The sequence below is a fragment of the Podarcis bocagei genome (genome assembly GCF_964188305.1).
Source record: "Podarcis bocagei genome assembly, chromosome: 6".
Taxonomy (NCBI): Eukaryota; Metazoa; Chordata; class Lepidosauria; order Squamata; family Lacertidae; genus Podarcis; species Podarcis bocagei.
The window spans coordinates 90818331-90835005 of record NC_138130.1 but is presented as its reverse complement, the minus strand read 5'-3'; the positions used below and the strand labels follow the sequence as shown (position 1 = coordinate 90835005).

Sequence of the window (16675 nt, the reverse complement as noted above, 5' to 3'; positions counted from 1 at the left end):
ACCCTGCCCCACAAGACCTCTCACTACCAAGGAAATGTAATAAACCAATAGAAAGAGAACCTATCCAGTTGACGCTGACCCCAAACCCCACATGTACATTATATAAACGCCCCACCTCTCCTCTCCCCCAACCTTATACTGTACTCAACACTGTCTCACAACAAATGTAACTGATTTGTAAGAGAATGTACAATCTGAAAAAGAGACAAGGCATGTAGTTTTGTAAACCAAGAAAATCTTTAATAAAAATAAATAATAAAAAATAGAAGAGGTGCATAATGATGTTTTAACAAGCTTTTATTGTGAAATATTGGATTTAGAAAAAAAGTACAAAAATGTCAACTGTCAAATGTGTGCCAGTACAGAATTTCAACAGTATATACACATGTAGCAAGCTGAACAGCTTCACCTCAGAATGGACATACTTTCTAACTAAAAAGAAACTGCAATATTCACAGGCTTAAAATACATAAATAACTGAAGTCCAAGTGAAAGGTTTTGTTCAATGCTAATTAACAATTGGAAAACTGACTTAAATGCACATTATAGTACAATGTATCACCCTCAAAATCTACATTAAAAAGTTCATTGTGAAGATAGCTACAACTCCAGGATTTCATTTGCTAGTTCCTAGCCTTAAAAACTCCCAAGTGAAGAGAGGGTATGAAACTTATAAAACCAGAGTGATTTCTCTTCAAACACTGTAAAGTCCCTAAATGGGTCCATACTAGGATTTGTACAGCTCTGGCAGTTAAAAATTAAAATGCTGGGTCTCTTTTTCTAGAATGTTCCTGTTGCAGCATAAGCAGGTTTCAATGAGAATGATTTGATCAGAAAGTGAATCAGATTCATGGTAAAAGTTCTGGCAGGTTTTTGTATTAAAAAAAACCACCCAAATCTACCAGTGACAGGTAGTCATTTGACTGGAAAAAGTATCAAAATACTCTGAAATGCAAGTAAGTAATGAAAAAAAAACACCTTCTCAATGATTAAACAGTCCAATAGGATAGCAGCAGTATATTCTACCCTAGCTGTTTTATCATGTTAAGATAATCAAATAGTATTTATAAATTTACAAAGTTCGTCTAGTATACAAAAAATTAAAAATAATCCTCAATATTGTAGAAAGCAGCTTTTTTTTTTCTTTCAAATTACATTATTCAGTAGTCTGTTGGGAACAAATCCTCCCAATCTTCAGGTAGCTGGAGGTCCAAAAACAACACATTAACGCTAGCTGAAGCGCACGTTATTCTTTTAAGTAACTTGATAGTAACTTGAGCACCTTTGAATCAAATAGGATTTCCATTTTATGGAAAAGCAGCTTCATTTTTAAGCTGATGAGACCATGCCTTCTGGAATGAATTCATATCATATAGTAATTCATATCGTAACTCCCAAAGGGAACATTAAAAAAAAAAAATCTGAAGAAACGTAAGACAGGGACCTGAAACTTCCTACCTTCGGGTATTGCTTTCCACATTCTGCTGAGGGATGTCTGCCTGTCTATTACTGAACTCTGATGGTTTATTCAGAATCCTGGGACTTGTTCTAGGGATGCACAGTTGGGCTTGTGCAATGCTGACCAGACTTTATGGGCTTAATTCCTCGGAACGAACTGGGAGTACATATAGAGCACATGTAATACAATTCCTGCAGCTTGAGATCAGTAGTGATGGGCAAGCTGCCCGCCTTTCAGAGAACTTTGTATGCTATTATTTATGTTTCCATGGAATCCTGCAGCTTCCCATAGGACTTTCTGAATGCCAGCATCTGGCTCTTTATTGAGGAATGAGATACTTGTCTTAAGAGATTTATCCAATTCCTGCTGAGTACATGATTCTTCATCCTGTACTGATCCCACTTGACTTCATGGCTGGCCCACAGACAGCAAAGCCAGTGAGGGTCTATGGGGCTGGCGTTTTTTGTCCCATGTGAGAGCTTCTCCGGGGCCATTTCTTTTGGCTCCTGGGTAACCTGTCCCAGAACAGTGTGACTGCACCCTTAGCAATGTGAAGCTGTTTGTGTGGGGGGTGTTTGTTTCACTCTTGAGAAATAAAAAGGCATATTCTCCCAGCAGTTTAAAAAGGCATAGTACAATGAAATGTTATTAAAAGAAATTGCCAAAGAGTTACATTAGCTCAAATACTGTTCCTGCGTCATTCAATTTAGAACATGCCACAGGGAATATTATGCAAATTAGCACTGAGATAAAAGGTGAAATATATTTTAGAAGCCCTACAGTTTAGTGTGTGTGAGGGGGGGGGGAATTTAAGTTAGGCACAACATGAGTTAAGACAAACACCTTCTACACAGACAAATCTGTTACAATTATGTACAGTCAATATTCCTTTCTTGCCAGATCTTAACACCTTCTCTAGCATCCTAAACAACTCTGATCTTAACATCTGATTATTCTGTACATACATTTATTTATATACATCCACAAAGGAACATTTAAACATGATTTTTTTTAAAAAAAGAAAAACTTTATATACAAAATACCAACATTCCTATAAATAATAAACAGTTAGGAGAAAAGGCACTTGCAAGAGAAAAAGTCTACAGTAAATTTTCAAAAAACACGTTTTGTTCAGATACTTACAATAGGGAATATCTCTTTAAATTTCTATCACAAGAAATGTAAAACACCAGTTATCACTAAGAATAGAACTGTTAAAATTCTTTTACATATTTATAGGTAATAAGCTTCTTGTTATAAAAGCACCATGATTTTAGACTTTCAACGTACTCTTATTTTGACCAAAAGATAATGCACAATTGTCAGGCATTTAGTGCTCCAGTTTCTGTTTCCAAGCTAGTTGTTGCTGGAATACTGATATGGTTGACCATTATTTTTCTTGATGTGGATATGCCCAGCTCCTGGGTAAGTTCTGCTTTTGCCTAGGTGTCCTGTATAAATCCAATTTAGATTAATGATTCTGCACAATAGCCATACTTGATGGACTGCTCCCTCAAACTGCTGCCTTGCATATGTTATTGCATGATGTGGTTAAAAATAAGAGCACTCTTACTGATTACCAGTAACTGGCAAGAAGTCCTCTCCTGTATAAATTCTTTTTAAAAAGCATTCTTCAAGCCAGCTGAAGTATTTTAATCAAATGGCTTAAACTTAAAAAAAAAAAAGGGGGGGGGGAGTTCCACTGCATTATCAGTTACAAAAAGGTGTAGGAAACATGCCAACTACTCTGTGTGCAAAAATATTCCTTTTTTCCACTACACAGGCTTCTAAGGAGTTTCCACAGAGTCATTTACCTTTTGAATACTAACACCCATGCAAACAGCCAGCACTTCATGGAGATGTGAGTATGCTCCCACTCTTGTCAAACTTCTTGCCTTTTGATAAAGCCGCAACTTGTTTGAGCAGTTCTCTGTTTTTTGCCTGCAAAAAACAACACAACCCTTATAATTCTGTAGGTTGTATCGTACATACATTGCCATGCAATGTTGGACAATGCTCCACTTCCCTCTTTACACCATTCCCATGGTAGTTGCAGAAATGTCTAACAGATGTAGGCGAACGCCTGTGCGGCTGAAAAGGGCTCAAAGCCACGGATCCAAAGAGCTATGTAAGGTTCAGTCCAAGGGTTTTGGTACTCCAGTTCCTCCCTCGCCCCAATCCTATTGCAAACTGTTTGGTATGATGAGGTGATGCTTGAGAAAGAGATGTCTCGAGTCCTTTTTGGAACCCTATCAAGAGCATTCATTAGATCTTGAAGTAAAAATACTGTATTATTAGACAGCTTTCATTTTGATATTTTTAAAGAAGGGCCTTAAAGCACATGTTCAGACAGACGGATGCTTAAATGGAAAGCTGTCTCAACATGACACTGTCCAAAGCTCTCTCTGTCCGTCCGTCCCCCAGTTTAATAATTTGGCTAATTTGTGATTCTTTGGGAGTCAGCTGGAGCTTTACACTGTGTGAAGAGATTGGAATGTTGATTTCACCTAAAGAAACACACTAAAAAGCAGAGGCTATTTCAGCACTAGCGGCCTAGGAAGTTATCCAGGCAAACATGACCACCATTCATCACAATCAAGTCCCTCTCTATAAAACACAGACACGGCTGTGTACAACACTTAAGGTGCAGGTGAAACAGATTTGCACCAAAGCAGCTCTCCTAGCTAGCTAGCTTTAAGCCAATGTCTTTAGTTGCTATAGCTGAAAACAAAAATGGGGAATAACAACTTTAGTACAACTGGTAAAACATATCAAAATCTCATGATGAATCCTGTTCAAGTTAGACCCCTGTTACTGAAAGTCAATCAATGGGACCTAACTGATTTAAGCTTTGCTAATTATTTATGGGCGTTTATGGATAAAAAAATTGCAAACATTGTTACGATGATCAATTACAATCTACTCTTCATCAATGCTGGGATGACTAGAGATCCAGTTTGTGAAGTTCAATATCTGCAGAGGCCTGTGGGTTCCTCTTCTTGGTGTGATGCCAGAATTCAATGCTATCTTGGGGTATGATATTGATAGTTCAAGAAGAGTGAACTGAATTCAAAAGGTGCCTATCTCGTGACCATTTGTTCTTATATAAATTATATATAACAGAACTATCATAAGCATAGGAAGCTGACTAAACTGACACCAGCTTAAGTTAAACTTGCATTTGTTGTTGTTGTTTAGTTGTTTAGTCGTGTCCAACTCTTCGTGACCCCATGGACCAGAGCACGCCAGGCACTCCTGTCTTCCACTGCCTCCCGCAGTTTGGCTAAACTTGCATAAATTACCCCAATTCCAAACTCTGTTCAGCAGTGCTACTACTCACTGAGCCGGCCTAAGCCTCGAAGAGGAAAAAACAAGTCATAAAAAGAGTGTTTGAATTACACCTCCCTTTTTGCCAGCATAAGCTCTGCCAGGTCGTGTGATCAAGCTAAACAGTTAGGATCCTTCATATGTCTCCCCTGCCTGGCAGCACCCTCACCAATCCCCATTTTTCAGGGCTTATGTCAGTGTAAAAACATGGTTCAGTCAGCTAAGCCCGAGCTGAAGGAATTATGCCAGCGTGTCTCCAGCTAAGCTTGGATGTGGTGCTTACACTGGGAGAGCAACTGAATCCTAACTCACCCATCCCAGTAGATCCTAGGTTTTGATTGCTCCCCAAGTCCTTAGCCCAATAATGTTGTCTGTGAACAATTGCGGTGCTTACCTGTAGCTGTTCCACAGTTTCTTTATGAGCTCTCTCCATGCTGTTCATCTTTGTTCTCAAGTTGGACTCTTGGTACTGAAAGTCTGCCTTCAGCTCTGTCAACTAGGAAAAAGAATGGAGATCTTTAAAATACTGTTCCAGACCTCCTTTAAAGATAACCCTCACGTCAACAAGATAGATTCCTGGTGTCTGTCAGATGAACTTTTTAAAAGACAAAAAAGCAATTTCTTCCACTGATTTGAAGACTAGTAATGAAAACAATGCATAGCATTAAATATTATATCTGCACAAACAAAGTAAGCTGAGTATATCCGTAAGACAGAATGTTGTCTAAACATTTTTACTTGGCATAGTCCAGGTTATTGTCCTTACATACACAGTTAAGAAAAAATAAACCATACAGCAGTTATTCCCAGATGTGCAAGTAAGAGATCACCTCCTTCACAACACACTTGTAAGCCAGGCACTACACTTCTCTCTTGGGAAGAGAGCAAAATACAATGAAGCTGTGTGGCAGTTAAGATGCCCCCAAATGGTGGAAACTATGGATTTGAAGTGTAAACTCCAACCTACCTCTCAACGAACGCAAGCTCAATATGGGGAAAGGATTGAGAGAGAAGGACTTCCAAAGCATCCAGAGTAACCCATATAAACTACAAATATGTTACAATGTATCAGGTGTACTTGGGAAACTATTACCTCTGGCTAATACCACAACGGCTCACCCTCCCTTTCCCCCAAAAGCAATTGTTTGATGGGCAGAAATGATGAGGATACAGCTTTATGTGTGCAGGTTTAGCTTATTATTATTATTAATTGAATTTATATACTGTCCTATAACCTGGAGGCCTCAACTATTCCTACCCTTTCTCAGCATCAAACCGTAGCCAGGGTAGGTTCTGGCCAGCTAGGGAGGAGGGCATACTGTGGAGGAAGAAGATAAAATTGGCCCCTTGTGGACAAAAAAGTTCATCTAAATATAATTATTTCGAGTAGCATATGACCAAAATGCATTCCAAATGAACTCTGGGTTTGGGTTGCTTAATTCATATTTGTAATGCTTATTTCATTTGGAACTAGAACATTTACAAAATAGCTACTTGTGGGTTGAGGCTTTTACCTTTTTATCTTTTTCCAGAATTGTTTGATCTCTTTGCTGCAAGAGGCGTTTCAGTGACATCACTTCTTCTTTCAGCTGACTAATGAGGACAAAGTTGTCAGTACCTCCGCTGTCTGCTGACTGATTTATAGAACTACTGTAAAACAAAAAGTGTGGGCTGTGATTAAATGAGGGGGGGGAAACTGTATGTATTTGAATCAGTTTCACAAATGTCCTAATGGAAAAAAAGTACTTGACAGAAATAGATGAAACTAGCAAATTAGCTTACTAATGGCAAACATTATCAATACCTGCAGAAATATAATTAAGCATTAGCTTCCGACTTTCTAAAAGAAGCAGCCTTTTACACAAATTCCAACTGTTTGTCAGAGACTGTTATATACAATCTCTCTCACCTAACAAAATGCACATGGAACAAAGCTTGTCAGTAAGAACCAAATCAAAGCAGGTTTATAGCTACAAATAACTGAACTGTTGCTCCTAGATGCACTGCATGTTGGGCTGTTTTCCTTCTGCTATATTTTAGTTGATTACCCCCAAAACCTCCAGAATAAGGAGTGTAGAGGCATCATTTTCCACTAAAGTTTACACCAAGGCATATGGCCAAAATATGAAGTCATGTTGACTTTTTCAGAATAAAATGAAAAAGAAAAGGAAAACGAACAATAATTTCAATGGGAAAAACTGTAAGGAAGGCCATATTTTTACCTATCTCCATTAGATGGCTTGGATTCCATTTTGGGCTTTTTCTTTGGAGTTTCATTCTGAGTAGCTGCAGAGGATTTATGGCTGAAAAGACGCCAACACAATCTGTATGACTTATACATCTACATTTACACAAAACAGCATGTACATAGATTTCTAAATAATTTGACAAAGTAAGGAACAGGCCGGACTTACAAATTGTTCTTTTTTTTTTTTAATAGTCAACATTTACCTCTGTTTCCACAATCCCTGATCTTGCTCTGGACTCAGACTGCTGATTCTGAAATGCAGAATGTGCAATAGGCTTAAGAATGGCCACCTCAATCATGGTTTGAAAAAAGCAAAAAAAAAGCAAAAGCCCTATTTTACGTACGGCTACCAGTTCTGAATATTCTTCAGAGGTAGCCACATATATAATAGCACACTGCAATCCTATATGGATGCAACCAAAGCTTGCCTAACAAAGGGCAAACCTGTCTTTTCCAGGGAAGACTGCAAGCAGAACTCCAGGCACAGCTATGCAAAAGTACTGCTGGCCACAATCACTTGACCTTCCAAGAGCAGCGGCAGGTCTAGAAGTACTCCCATGAATCTGGTCTTTTAGTTACTTCTGTCTTGTCTGGATTAATGATCATACTGTGATGTGCTGGATGTGGAATAACAACCTCCTCACTGTCTTTGAGGAATCAGAAGGAGAGTTGGGATGGCACCCATACACTGATGGCACCATACTTCACTCATCCAGATAACCTTTTCAAGCAGTTTCATGAAGCTAAAGAATAGCATGGAGACTCCCCAGACCAAAGGAAGTACACTAATTTCCCAAAAGCTTTTGAACAGGAACATTTTCTGAAACCCTAAATCAGGGAAGGCTAACCCCTGATCTGGTCCCAAACAAATTTGTTTGCCACTACCCCTCCGATTTTAATGGCGCAACAAAAATAAAAACACTGACACAGTCACTGCACTGTGGTGATGCAAATCACCTTCTCCCTGGTCATGGGACTGCTCATCTGACAAGCAGAGAGAGGGTGATTAGCTGGAAGTGGGGGGCTGAAGCCAAGAAGGTCTAAGTCTGGGTCAGTGCCTGGATGGAAGACTTCCTGGAAAACTAGGTACACTACCTGAAGTTTGACAATAAGATACAAGTATAATAAAATAATAAATAAAATACTGATGGTATTGAAAGCAGCTGATGTACAGCAGAATGAAAATGGAAGCCGCTGGGCAACGTCTATTAGCACAATGAGCTGGCATTTTCATTTTCTCATGACAAGTGAAATCTCTCTTCGACCACAATGTATCTTATTTGGAATGTGCAGAGACTGGATGGCCATCTGTCATGGATGCTTTAGCTGATATTGCTGCACTGCAGGAGGCTGGACTAAGTGAACCTTGGAGTCCTTTCCAATTCTACAATTCTATGATTCTGGTGCATTTATGCATCTCTTCTTCATTCAGAAAGGGGCCATGCCTAGCTATGTGTATTAGCAACAGCATTAGAAGTGAGAGTTCAGCTTGCAACTCAAATGTTTCTAAACTGTTACTGTTTCATATAGGTTTTGTGTTCTACAAAAACAACACAGACTCCCAGCTATACACATACGGTCTCTAAAAGTTATGGCAGGATGTTGCGCAATCGGAAATGTGACTTTCTTTGAATAACAGGCCCTGTTATTTTGAAACCTCTCTTAGGTTTGCAAAACAATTTGCTATGTGGGAAGCTTCTTTTTCAAGTAAACAAACCCAAAGCTCCCTTGGACAATTGGAACCAGTTGGGCAGATCCTTGGATCCTAGCCTATATAAAGAAACATCCTTACACCCAAGTCCCTATCTGCCATCCCACACTTTCAACCTAAGGAAATATTAATAGCAGAAATAAGTTTTAAGTGCAATAGATTAAATCTACCAATTTAGCAGCAAAATTTTTACTGTATCTTGATTTAGTTTCAGAGAATACAGGTACGGCCTCTATTCCACAAGTTTCACAAAACTTACTTGTGATGGCCGCTGCTGTGACGGTGGTGGTGATGGCGATGGCGCTGGTGTTTCAAATGATGCTGGTCTTTTTCAGTAAGTGATGTGGAGGAGGAATTAGAATGTGAAGACCCTAAGCTCTTCCTCTGTTCCTTGGTCTTCTGCAGTACTCTCTTGTAGGACAGCGTACAGAGCCAACACAACAGCTTCCCATCAACCTTTTGGGAAATCATTCGCAGCAAGTTATGTTACACGTACTCAGTGCTAAAAAGACATACAACAGCCAAAATAAAATTATCAAATACTTCTGCTGTCATTCTTTTTGCACACATCTTAATACAAACAAGTTAAAAATGCATAGTACAGAACAGCAGCATGTAAAATTAAACATACCGGACATTCTGCTGAAAACTGGGTGAAAAATATTGCAACCTATTTCCTTTAGGTGAGCACACCTGTCAAGATATAAAAGGCCTCTTCCATGGACAGAAGGGCTCTTGATCCAGCAGAGGCCCCACTAAAGGAAGGGAAAAGAACATTTTTGCAAAAACTCCCATAACCTTTATCAAGCAGTGCCGTGTCCCACACTATTCTCAAGGTTTCTATTTTCAGAAGCTGGAAGGGAAAGAGGAATCTGTAAAAATTGCCTTGCCTCTTCCGTTAAGAGAGTGTCAGGAGTGAAACCCCTCTCAAGGGGTATTAGGATCCAACACATAATCATTTCATACTCAAGTGGTAGACCTACTGAAATCAATGAACTTTCAATGGATCTATCTAGACTATAACTGACGTTGGATGTATCTCCCCTGTATCATTTTGTCTTTCACCCAATTTCCAGGATTGCCCACAGCTCTCCTCAGACTTGGCCAATGATTTATCTAGGATCCACCATCCCAACTGGTTGCCAGCTAGCATCTTGGAAGAAAAGGTTCTCAGTAGGCTTTATCCAAGAGTCTACTCCAAACTCTAATATATGAATACTCATTATACTGTAATAAAATAAATGCAATCTAAGAGACCACTTGCAGCAACAATGGGGTATTGTCCGAATATGGATGACAAGCAACCATGCTGAAATAGCTAGGTCTGAGACTGGTCAGTGCCTAAACTGGGAGACTGTCTGATAATCTACAAAAGATTACGAAAGAATGGTGAAATAAAAATGATAATATATTATATTCCATTAATAACAACTGGGCAGACTAGATGCCAGTGTTTTATAGCCTCTGAAAACAACTATCAAAAGGCATACTTTCAATTATCTTGTTTACTGTTTTGTGAGTTCGAATTTTTTCATGGATCAGCAGTCAAGTGATGCTATATAAACTGATAACTGAAGAGTAATACAAATACATAATATAAATTCTATTTCTCCATAATTATTTGGAAGCCTTCACTTAAAACTGACTAAAGGTTTCTTCTAGAACACCTCATGCCAGAAGTGCAGGGAGCATCCAGTTACATGACTTAAGTAAACATGGACCCTAGGTAAGTGTGCCTGGAACCCCTGGACTCTCACACCGCTCAAATTCTGAGACCAACACTGGTGTCAGAAGTGGGATCTGTGTTTCCTGGAGGAAAGGCTCATGAGCAAAGTATGCCTGAGTTGGGGGACCCCATTCTCCACATGTGGTTTACAGTTTCAGGGATCAATGAACAGCACTCTGATAGACCATTAGTGCTATAGTGATGTTGGGAAATCTTAGCAAGTTAAAACTTTGGCTCATGCCTAAGAAGAGCATTGTGGGAGAACCAAACACTGGGGAATGTGTGTCTACTTCTTTAAATGTCTTTGGAAGTGTGAATACGTTATCTTCTCCAGCTGCAGGAGGGAGGCTCATAGTTGATTTGTAGTCTTGACACCTGGCTATCTGAGATGCCGTTTCTGTGTGAACAAGGTCATCGAGCCTTATTACAACAAGAAGGGGAATCTGGTGTGTGTCTGAGAATAAGGGAGGATGCCCTTTCGTTTTCAAGGTCTTGGGATAAACAGGATTCAGCTGCCAATTCCCCTAACAAGTTTGAGTTATCGTCCTTCTATGTAACCATTGGCAAATTGCTAATTAATCTAAAGAACTGATTGGCCTTTGAGTTTGGGATTCACGCGGGTTCAAAGGGGATAAAACCTTAGGAATCCGACTTGCAATTCGCAGCCGCCTCACCTAACCTACTTTGCCATGTGAGACCATTGTCATGCAGAGAGGGCCTGCCCTGATGCCGGTTCTCGTTGTGAGTGTGTTCTGTAGTTAGCTGTTTTTATTGTCTGTTTGGGATTTGTAAGAGATGTGCAAACTTTTATGTTTGAATAATCTTGTTTTTTAATAAATTCTGGAAAAAGGACTTTTTCCTGTTTCTGTCTTTTGTGCCTTTCTGTCGGGGAAGCTAAAGCAGCACCTGACCACTTAGTCGCCTCCCTGAACCTGTTGGATTTCTGTCTGTGCCATGGTAAAGCGACGCAGGGTGGGGCAGCCCAGTAACGCTGAAGAGTAATCTCCTTCCTTAGGTTACTTTTCTGGGCTGTTCTAAGATAAGGAAGTGGTGGCAGCAACTACTGTTTGTTTGTTTGTTTTGTGTTCTGAAAACGCTTCTGTGCACCCCTCTCTCTCTCTCTCTCTCAGCTGGGTCTTGCCAGACAAGTAGGGCAGGTTGGGGAGGTGGGAGTGCGCACAAATGCTACAAGTGCGATTCAAAATACAACAATATGATGTTGTTCATCATCCAGTTACCACTTTGAGACCAAGTATGAGTAGCAGCAAGACAAAGCTATACCTTTCTTCTTCCTTCCTCTTTGCGATCAAAAGCACATTGCTGCTTGCATTGTTCACATGTTTGAGGGGGTCCATATTTCTTCTCAGAGTTTGTGCAGCGCTGACATTTTGTGCCAATAAACGCTGCAATGATGTTACAGTATTGGCAAGGTTTCGGCTGAAGAAAAAGAACAACAAATTAAGAATGCCATTCCTTGTTTCAATATGTCAACATTTTATGCAAAAATGACTTAGAGTCACTGAAGAAAAAGTAAAACTGCTTTTATACAAGCTCATTTAGACAGATTTCACTTAGTAGTTACATGCTTGAAACTATGTTACATTTTATTAACTGGTTCAAAGTTTCTTTAAACTTTCCTGATGTAAGCTGTGGGGAAAACATTATTTTGCTAACTGAAATTTGTTTCTTTTTATTTAGGAAAATGTATAAACTGCTTAATAAAAAAAAATAAACAGTAATACAGAGCATTTCCGTTATAATTATGGAACTGCAGCTATGGAGCTATTTTCATGGTGAATTAGGCTATCAATTGCTATTAAGCACAATGACTGTGCTCTGCCTCTATGGTTCCGAATACTAGTTGCTGAACACTGCAAGAGGGGAGAGTCCTCTTGTGCTGTTCCTGCTTGTGGGCTTTCCACAGGCATCTGGTTGGCTTTTGTGAGGACACTGGAGAAGATGGGTCACTGTCCTGATCCAATAGGCTCTTCTTGTGTGGACCCTTTTCCTCCAGTGAAAGTAAGCAATCTCTAGACTATCCAAAAAGGCTATTACAGCCAGCTGCTTAAAGATACAATGGAGGCTGCAAAGTGCATCTTCCTGGCTGCCCATACTGCCACATGGTAGGTACAATTATGTGTCATAACCAGTGTTCAGTCAACCTTAGAGCAAGACCTGGTTTTCTTCACAGCCTGTAGCTCTCAAGAATACCGGGGTTCCACTTGTCAGCACGTACATATTTAAAACTTTATGCAAAGTCAAAGGCAACTTCAACCAGTGTGGAATAAAATGTGATAGTTGTTGTTATTTTCTTAAATCCAAATTTGAATAAGTCTCTGTAGGCCTGACTATGAATTTAGCGGCCCAGTCACAAAAAAGATCCAGAATTAACTCACCGTTCCAAATTGCTTTACATTTTGGGCACACTTCTTGCATATTGTGTTGGTTTTGCTAAAAGAAAAGGAAATAAAATCCAGTTTTTCAAATACTTAGTTACACAGGAGAAGTACCCATATTCAGGACTGGCCCTTAAACCCAGTGTGGTGTAGTGGTTAAGAGAAGTAGACTTGTCATCTGGTGATCCGGGTTTGTGTCTCCGCTCCTCCACATGCAGCTGCTGGGTGACCTTGAGCTAGTCACACTTCTTTGAAGTCTCTCAGCCCCACTCACTTCACAGAGTGTTTGTTGTGGGGGAGGAAGGGAAAGGAGAATGTTAGCTGCTTTGAGACTCCTTTGGGTAATGATAAAGTGGGATATCAAATCCAAACTCTTCTTCTAAAAGAACTCTAGTTCTCCAAAAGGGTGGCACAAGTTGCTCACCAGAGGCTCTTCTTTATTCTGCCTTGCTCTTTTGCCTCCTTCATGGGACCAGGGTAGGCAGACAACATTTTCCCCAATATGTGGGTGACTTTTAGCAATATAGTTCAAGGCAAACTGCATGTGGAATTTGACTGACCAGCATTACATTTATGGGGCATATAACAGTTTTCAAGTAATAGCTGATAGTTTACAAGTGTGAAATAACATGAAAAAGCCTTACCTCTCTTGTTGAAACTCTGATCGACAGTAAGTACATTTTACCATGGGATGTGCAATGCGACATTCCTAGACAAAAAAAGTCAAAATTGTTTTACTATAGAGAAACTACTGACACAATAAATTCATCTCATTTTATCTTATTTGCTCTGTGGACATTCCATGGTGCTCCCATGTATAAGTTACAGTTGTTCCAAGTCACTTTGGCTTTCCATATGTGGCTGCAAACTACAGGGCAAGAGAATTCCTGATCTGACTTACTATACAGTCTATGTCACCATCATAAGATTGCAATATAAAGTGCTTTATTGCTTGATTATAAGCTGGGTTTAAGAGATGGAATTTAAGATAACTAATTAAAAACCCACTGATTGTTAATGCTGCAAAACTAAGTATCTTTACCGTGGACTCCTGCAAGTAGAATCTGTCACATAGCTGCTGTAACAAGCAAGGATATATGATTACTTTGATTGCCTATGAAAGCTTGTGCCACAAGACTAGCTAGCTCCCAGAGTATTATAGCCTGTTTTAAAAAGAAAACCAAAACAGGTGTTTCTTCATTACAGCAAGCAAGGGATGAAGTAACACATTTAGGTGTTTTTTTTTAATGTGTGACAAAGATGTAATGAATCAGTGATGGAAAACATGAGATCCCCCAGATGCTGTTAAGTCTCCAGGTACCATGGACAGAAACTATGGGAATTACAGCCCAACCATCATTTGGAGGGCTGCAGGTTCTGCCCTGTTCAAAACGAACAAGTCAAAATGTAAAAGTCATCAAAATTTTCCAATATGTATAATAAATTCAGGACAGAACTACCCTGAGGAGGGATTGCCACTGAAAATAGTAAACCCCATCCCATCACCATGTAGTGAAAGCTGTATACTGTCTGACAGTGGGAGGGAAATCCACTATGGTTCAGAATGGGGTTAGAGCAAATGCAAAATATGATGACATGATACAGAGGGAAGAATCTCATAGTGATGACATTCTGGGTGGCACCATCATGCCAGGCATAACAAATGGGCCACAACACCTACAGCACAGGGCAGTTTGGGTGGCAGACTGGCACCTCTCACTGAGTAATCTGAAAAGAACTGATCACCCTGGAATTAGTCACTAAGGCTGAAATCATATAGGCACATGGAGAGCCAGTATCACTGAACTCAAATGAAACTAACTTTTGGGGTTGACACATATATAATCTCTCCGCATCCCTTTGTAACCCTGAAAACGAGGCCTGTTTTGCGACTGATCTATGTCACCTTCTCTGAACATATAAAGAGCCTGCTGGGACAAGCCAGTTGCCCCTCCAGGCCAGCATATTGTTCTCACAGTGGCCAACAAGGTGTCTGTGGGAAGCTAGGCAATCAGGATCCATGCGCAATAGCACCTGACCTATCCTCAACTTGTACTCAGAAGAACTGCTGCTGCCTCCCAACTGTGGAACCACAGGATAGCCATCATGGCTAGTAGCCTTCAATAGTGCTCTCCTCTTCTGAAGTCATGCAAGTTGGTGGTCATCACTGTCTCCCTGAGGAAGAGAGCCCCATAATTTTAACTATGTGCTACATGGAAGAGAAGTGCTTCCTGTTATCCCTCCTGAGCTTTCCAATGTTCAGCTTCACCAGATGCCAGCAGAGACGTTTCCTTCGCTTAAAAAAGCGCAGAAAAAATGTTCCAAGTGAAAAAGAAACCACACAGCAGCTTATCAGCAGCGTTGTGTCCTTGAAGCTAAAGCCTTCCCTTGCCTTCACTCCTCTGCTTGGTCAGCCCCCTCGCAATTCCAAGGCCGCGGCTTCGTTAACTACAAACCCCGAAATCTCCGACCCACCCCAAAACTTTCCTAGGGTTTTTGTAGACGTTTTGTGGGGTCAAAATGCAGGGTTTTCCCTTACAATACCCTACGAACGGTTTAGAGGGGGGTCTCAAATTTAGGGGTTCCGAGTTAGTTGTTGGGGGGGGAAAGAAACTACAAAACGCAGAATTTGCACTACTAGGCTCTACAGAACTTTGGGGGGTCTCAAATTTAGGGGATCCGAGTTAGTTGTTGTTGGGGGGGAGAGAAAGAACCTACAAAACCAGGATTTGCACTTCTAGGCTCTACAGAACTTTGTAGTGGATGGGACGCTGGTTTTCTGGGTGTTAACAGCGACCCCCCGTTTGATGTATCACTTACTGAGTTTAGGAGCCCCACTAAAAGCTTTAGAGGGGCCCCGAGATTTCGGGGTTAACGAAGCTCCAGGCCGCCCCGTCCCTTCAAACCCCTTCAGCCCCGGAAGCGGGCGCGTCCCGCCGAACAGCCGGATATCCTCTGGCCGCCCGCCCTGCCCTGCCGTCCCCACCCCACGCAGCCGCCCTTCCCTCCCCTCCCTCGGCGTCGCCTCCCGGCCTACCCCCGCAGCCCCCGGGGAGCGGCACCTTGCAGAGCTGCTGTCCCTGGGAGAGCTCCTCGAACGGGTAGCGCTGGTTGCACTTGGTGCAGGCGTAGAGAGCCGGGGCGGCGGCGACGGCCCCACCTCCACCACCGGCGACGGCCGCTGCTGCCGCCACCCCGGAGGCCCCGGATGTTGCCGCCATCCGCCTTCCCTTCACAGCGCCGAAGGAGCCGGGAAGGAACCAACCACCGGCCGGAGGGCGGGCGGGCAGGCGCGAACGAACGACTGAGAGAGAAAGAGAGAGGATTCTCCCCTCCCTCGCGCGCGCCTGATGGTTCCTTCGGCTCCTCCGCCGCCGCTTCTTCCTCCGCTTAGGCCCGCTTTCCTCCTTGTGTCGGCATCCGCGTCAAGAGGCCCTTCCGTTCCCCCCTCCTCCTCCTCTTCCTTTCTCCTCACGCAAACAGAGGCCGAGCGCGAGCCAGGGAGCAAACCGACGGAGCGCGAGCCTCGGCGCCCTCGGCCAATCAGCGCGGCGCGGCAAGGCCGCCTTCAAACCTCGCCGCCCAATGAGGAGGCGGAGGAAGCCGCGCGACGTCCCTCACCCGCTCCCCACGCCCGCCGTGCTTGCGTCACGATTTATAAGACCAGACCCAATTAGAAAAATAAAATAAGGCGGAACCCGCTCTCCGCCGCCGCCTCTCATTGGCCGGGCGCCGGTGCCTTTTTTCCCATACAAGAGTCGCAGCAATAACCGCCTTCGCTAGGCTGCGCCTGCGCAGAAGGGAGATA

The 16675-nt window shown here is 41.8% G+C and overlaps 1 protein-coding gene across 3 annotated transcripts; it reads right to left on the bottom strand.

Moving 5' to 3' along the window:
* Positions 1-279: 279 nt before the first annotated feature.
* FAM76B (family with sequence similarity 76 member B) lies at positions 280-16469 on the bottom strand. 3 transcript variants are annotated; one of them, XM_081197697.1, is made up of 10 exons: positions 15930-16458; positions 13512-13576; positions 12868-12922; positions 11753-11908; positions 9005-9201; positions 7238-7285; positions 7009-7089; positions 6301-6436; positions 5181-5282; positions 280-3400 (listed from the first exon to the last, which is right to left on the bottom strand). In XM_081197697.1, the coding sequence occupies exons 1-10, from the start codon at positions 16086-16088 to the stop codon at positions 3311-3313; spliced, it is 1089 nt and encodes a 362-aa protein (XP_081053823.1). In that variant the 5' UTR covers positions 16089-16458; the 3' UTR covers positions 280-3310. The 3 variants fall into 3 exon arrangements, with proteins under 3 accessions (XP_081053823.1, XP_081053825.1, XP_081053824.1); XM_081197699.1 differs by lacking the exon at positions 15930-16458 and adding an exon at positions 15688-15802; XM_081197698.1 differs by lacking the exon at positions 7009-7089 and having other exon boundaries at positions 15930-16469.
* Between the last annotated feature and the right edge of the window lie 206 nt (positions 16470-16675).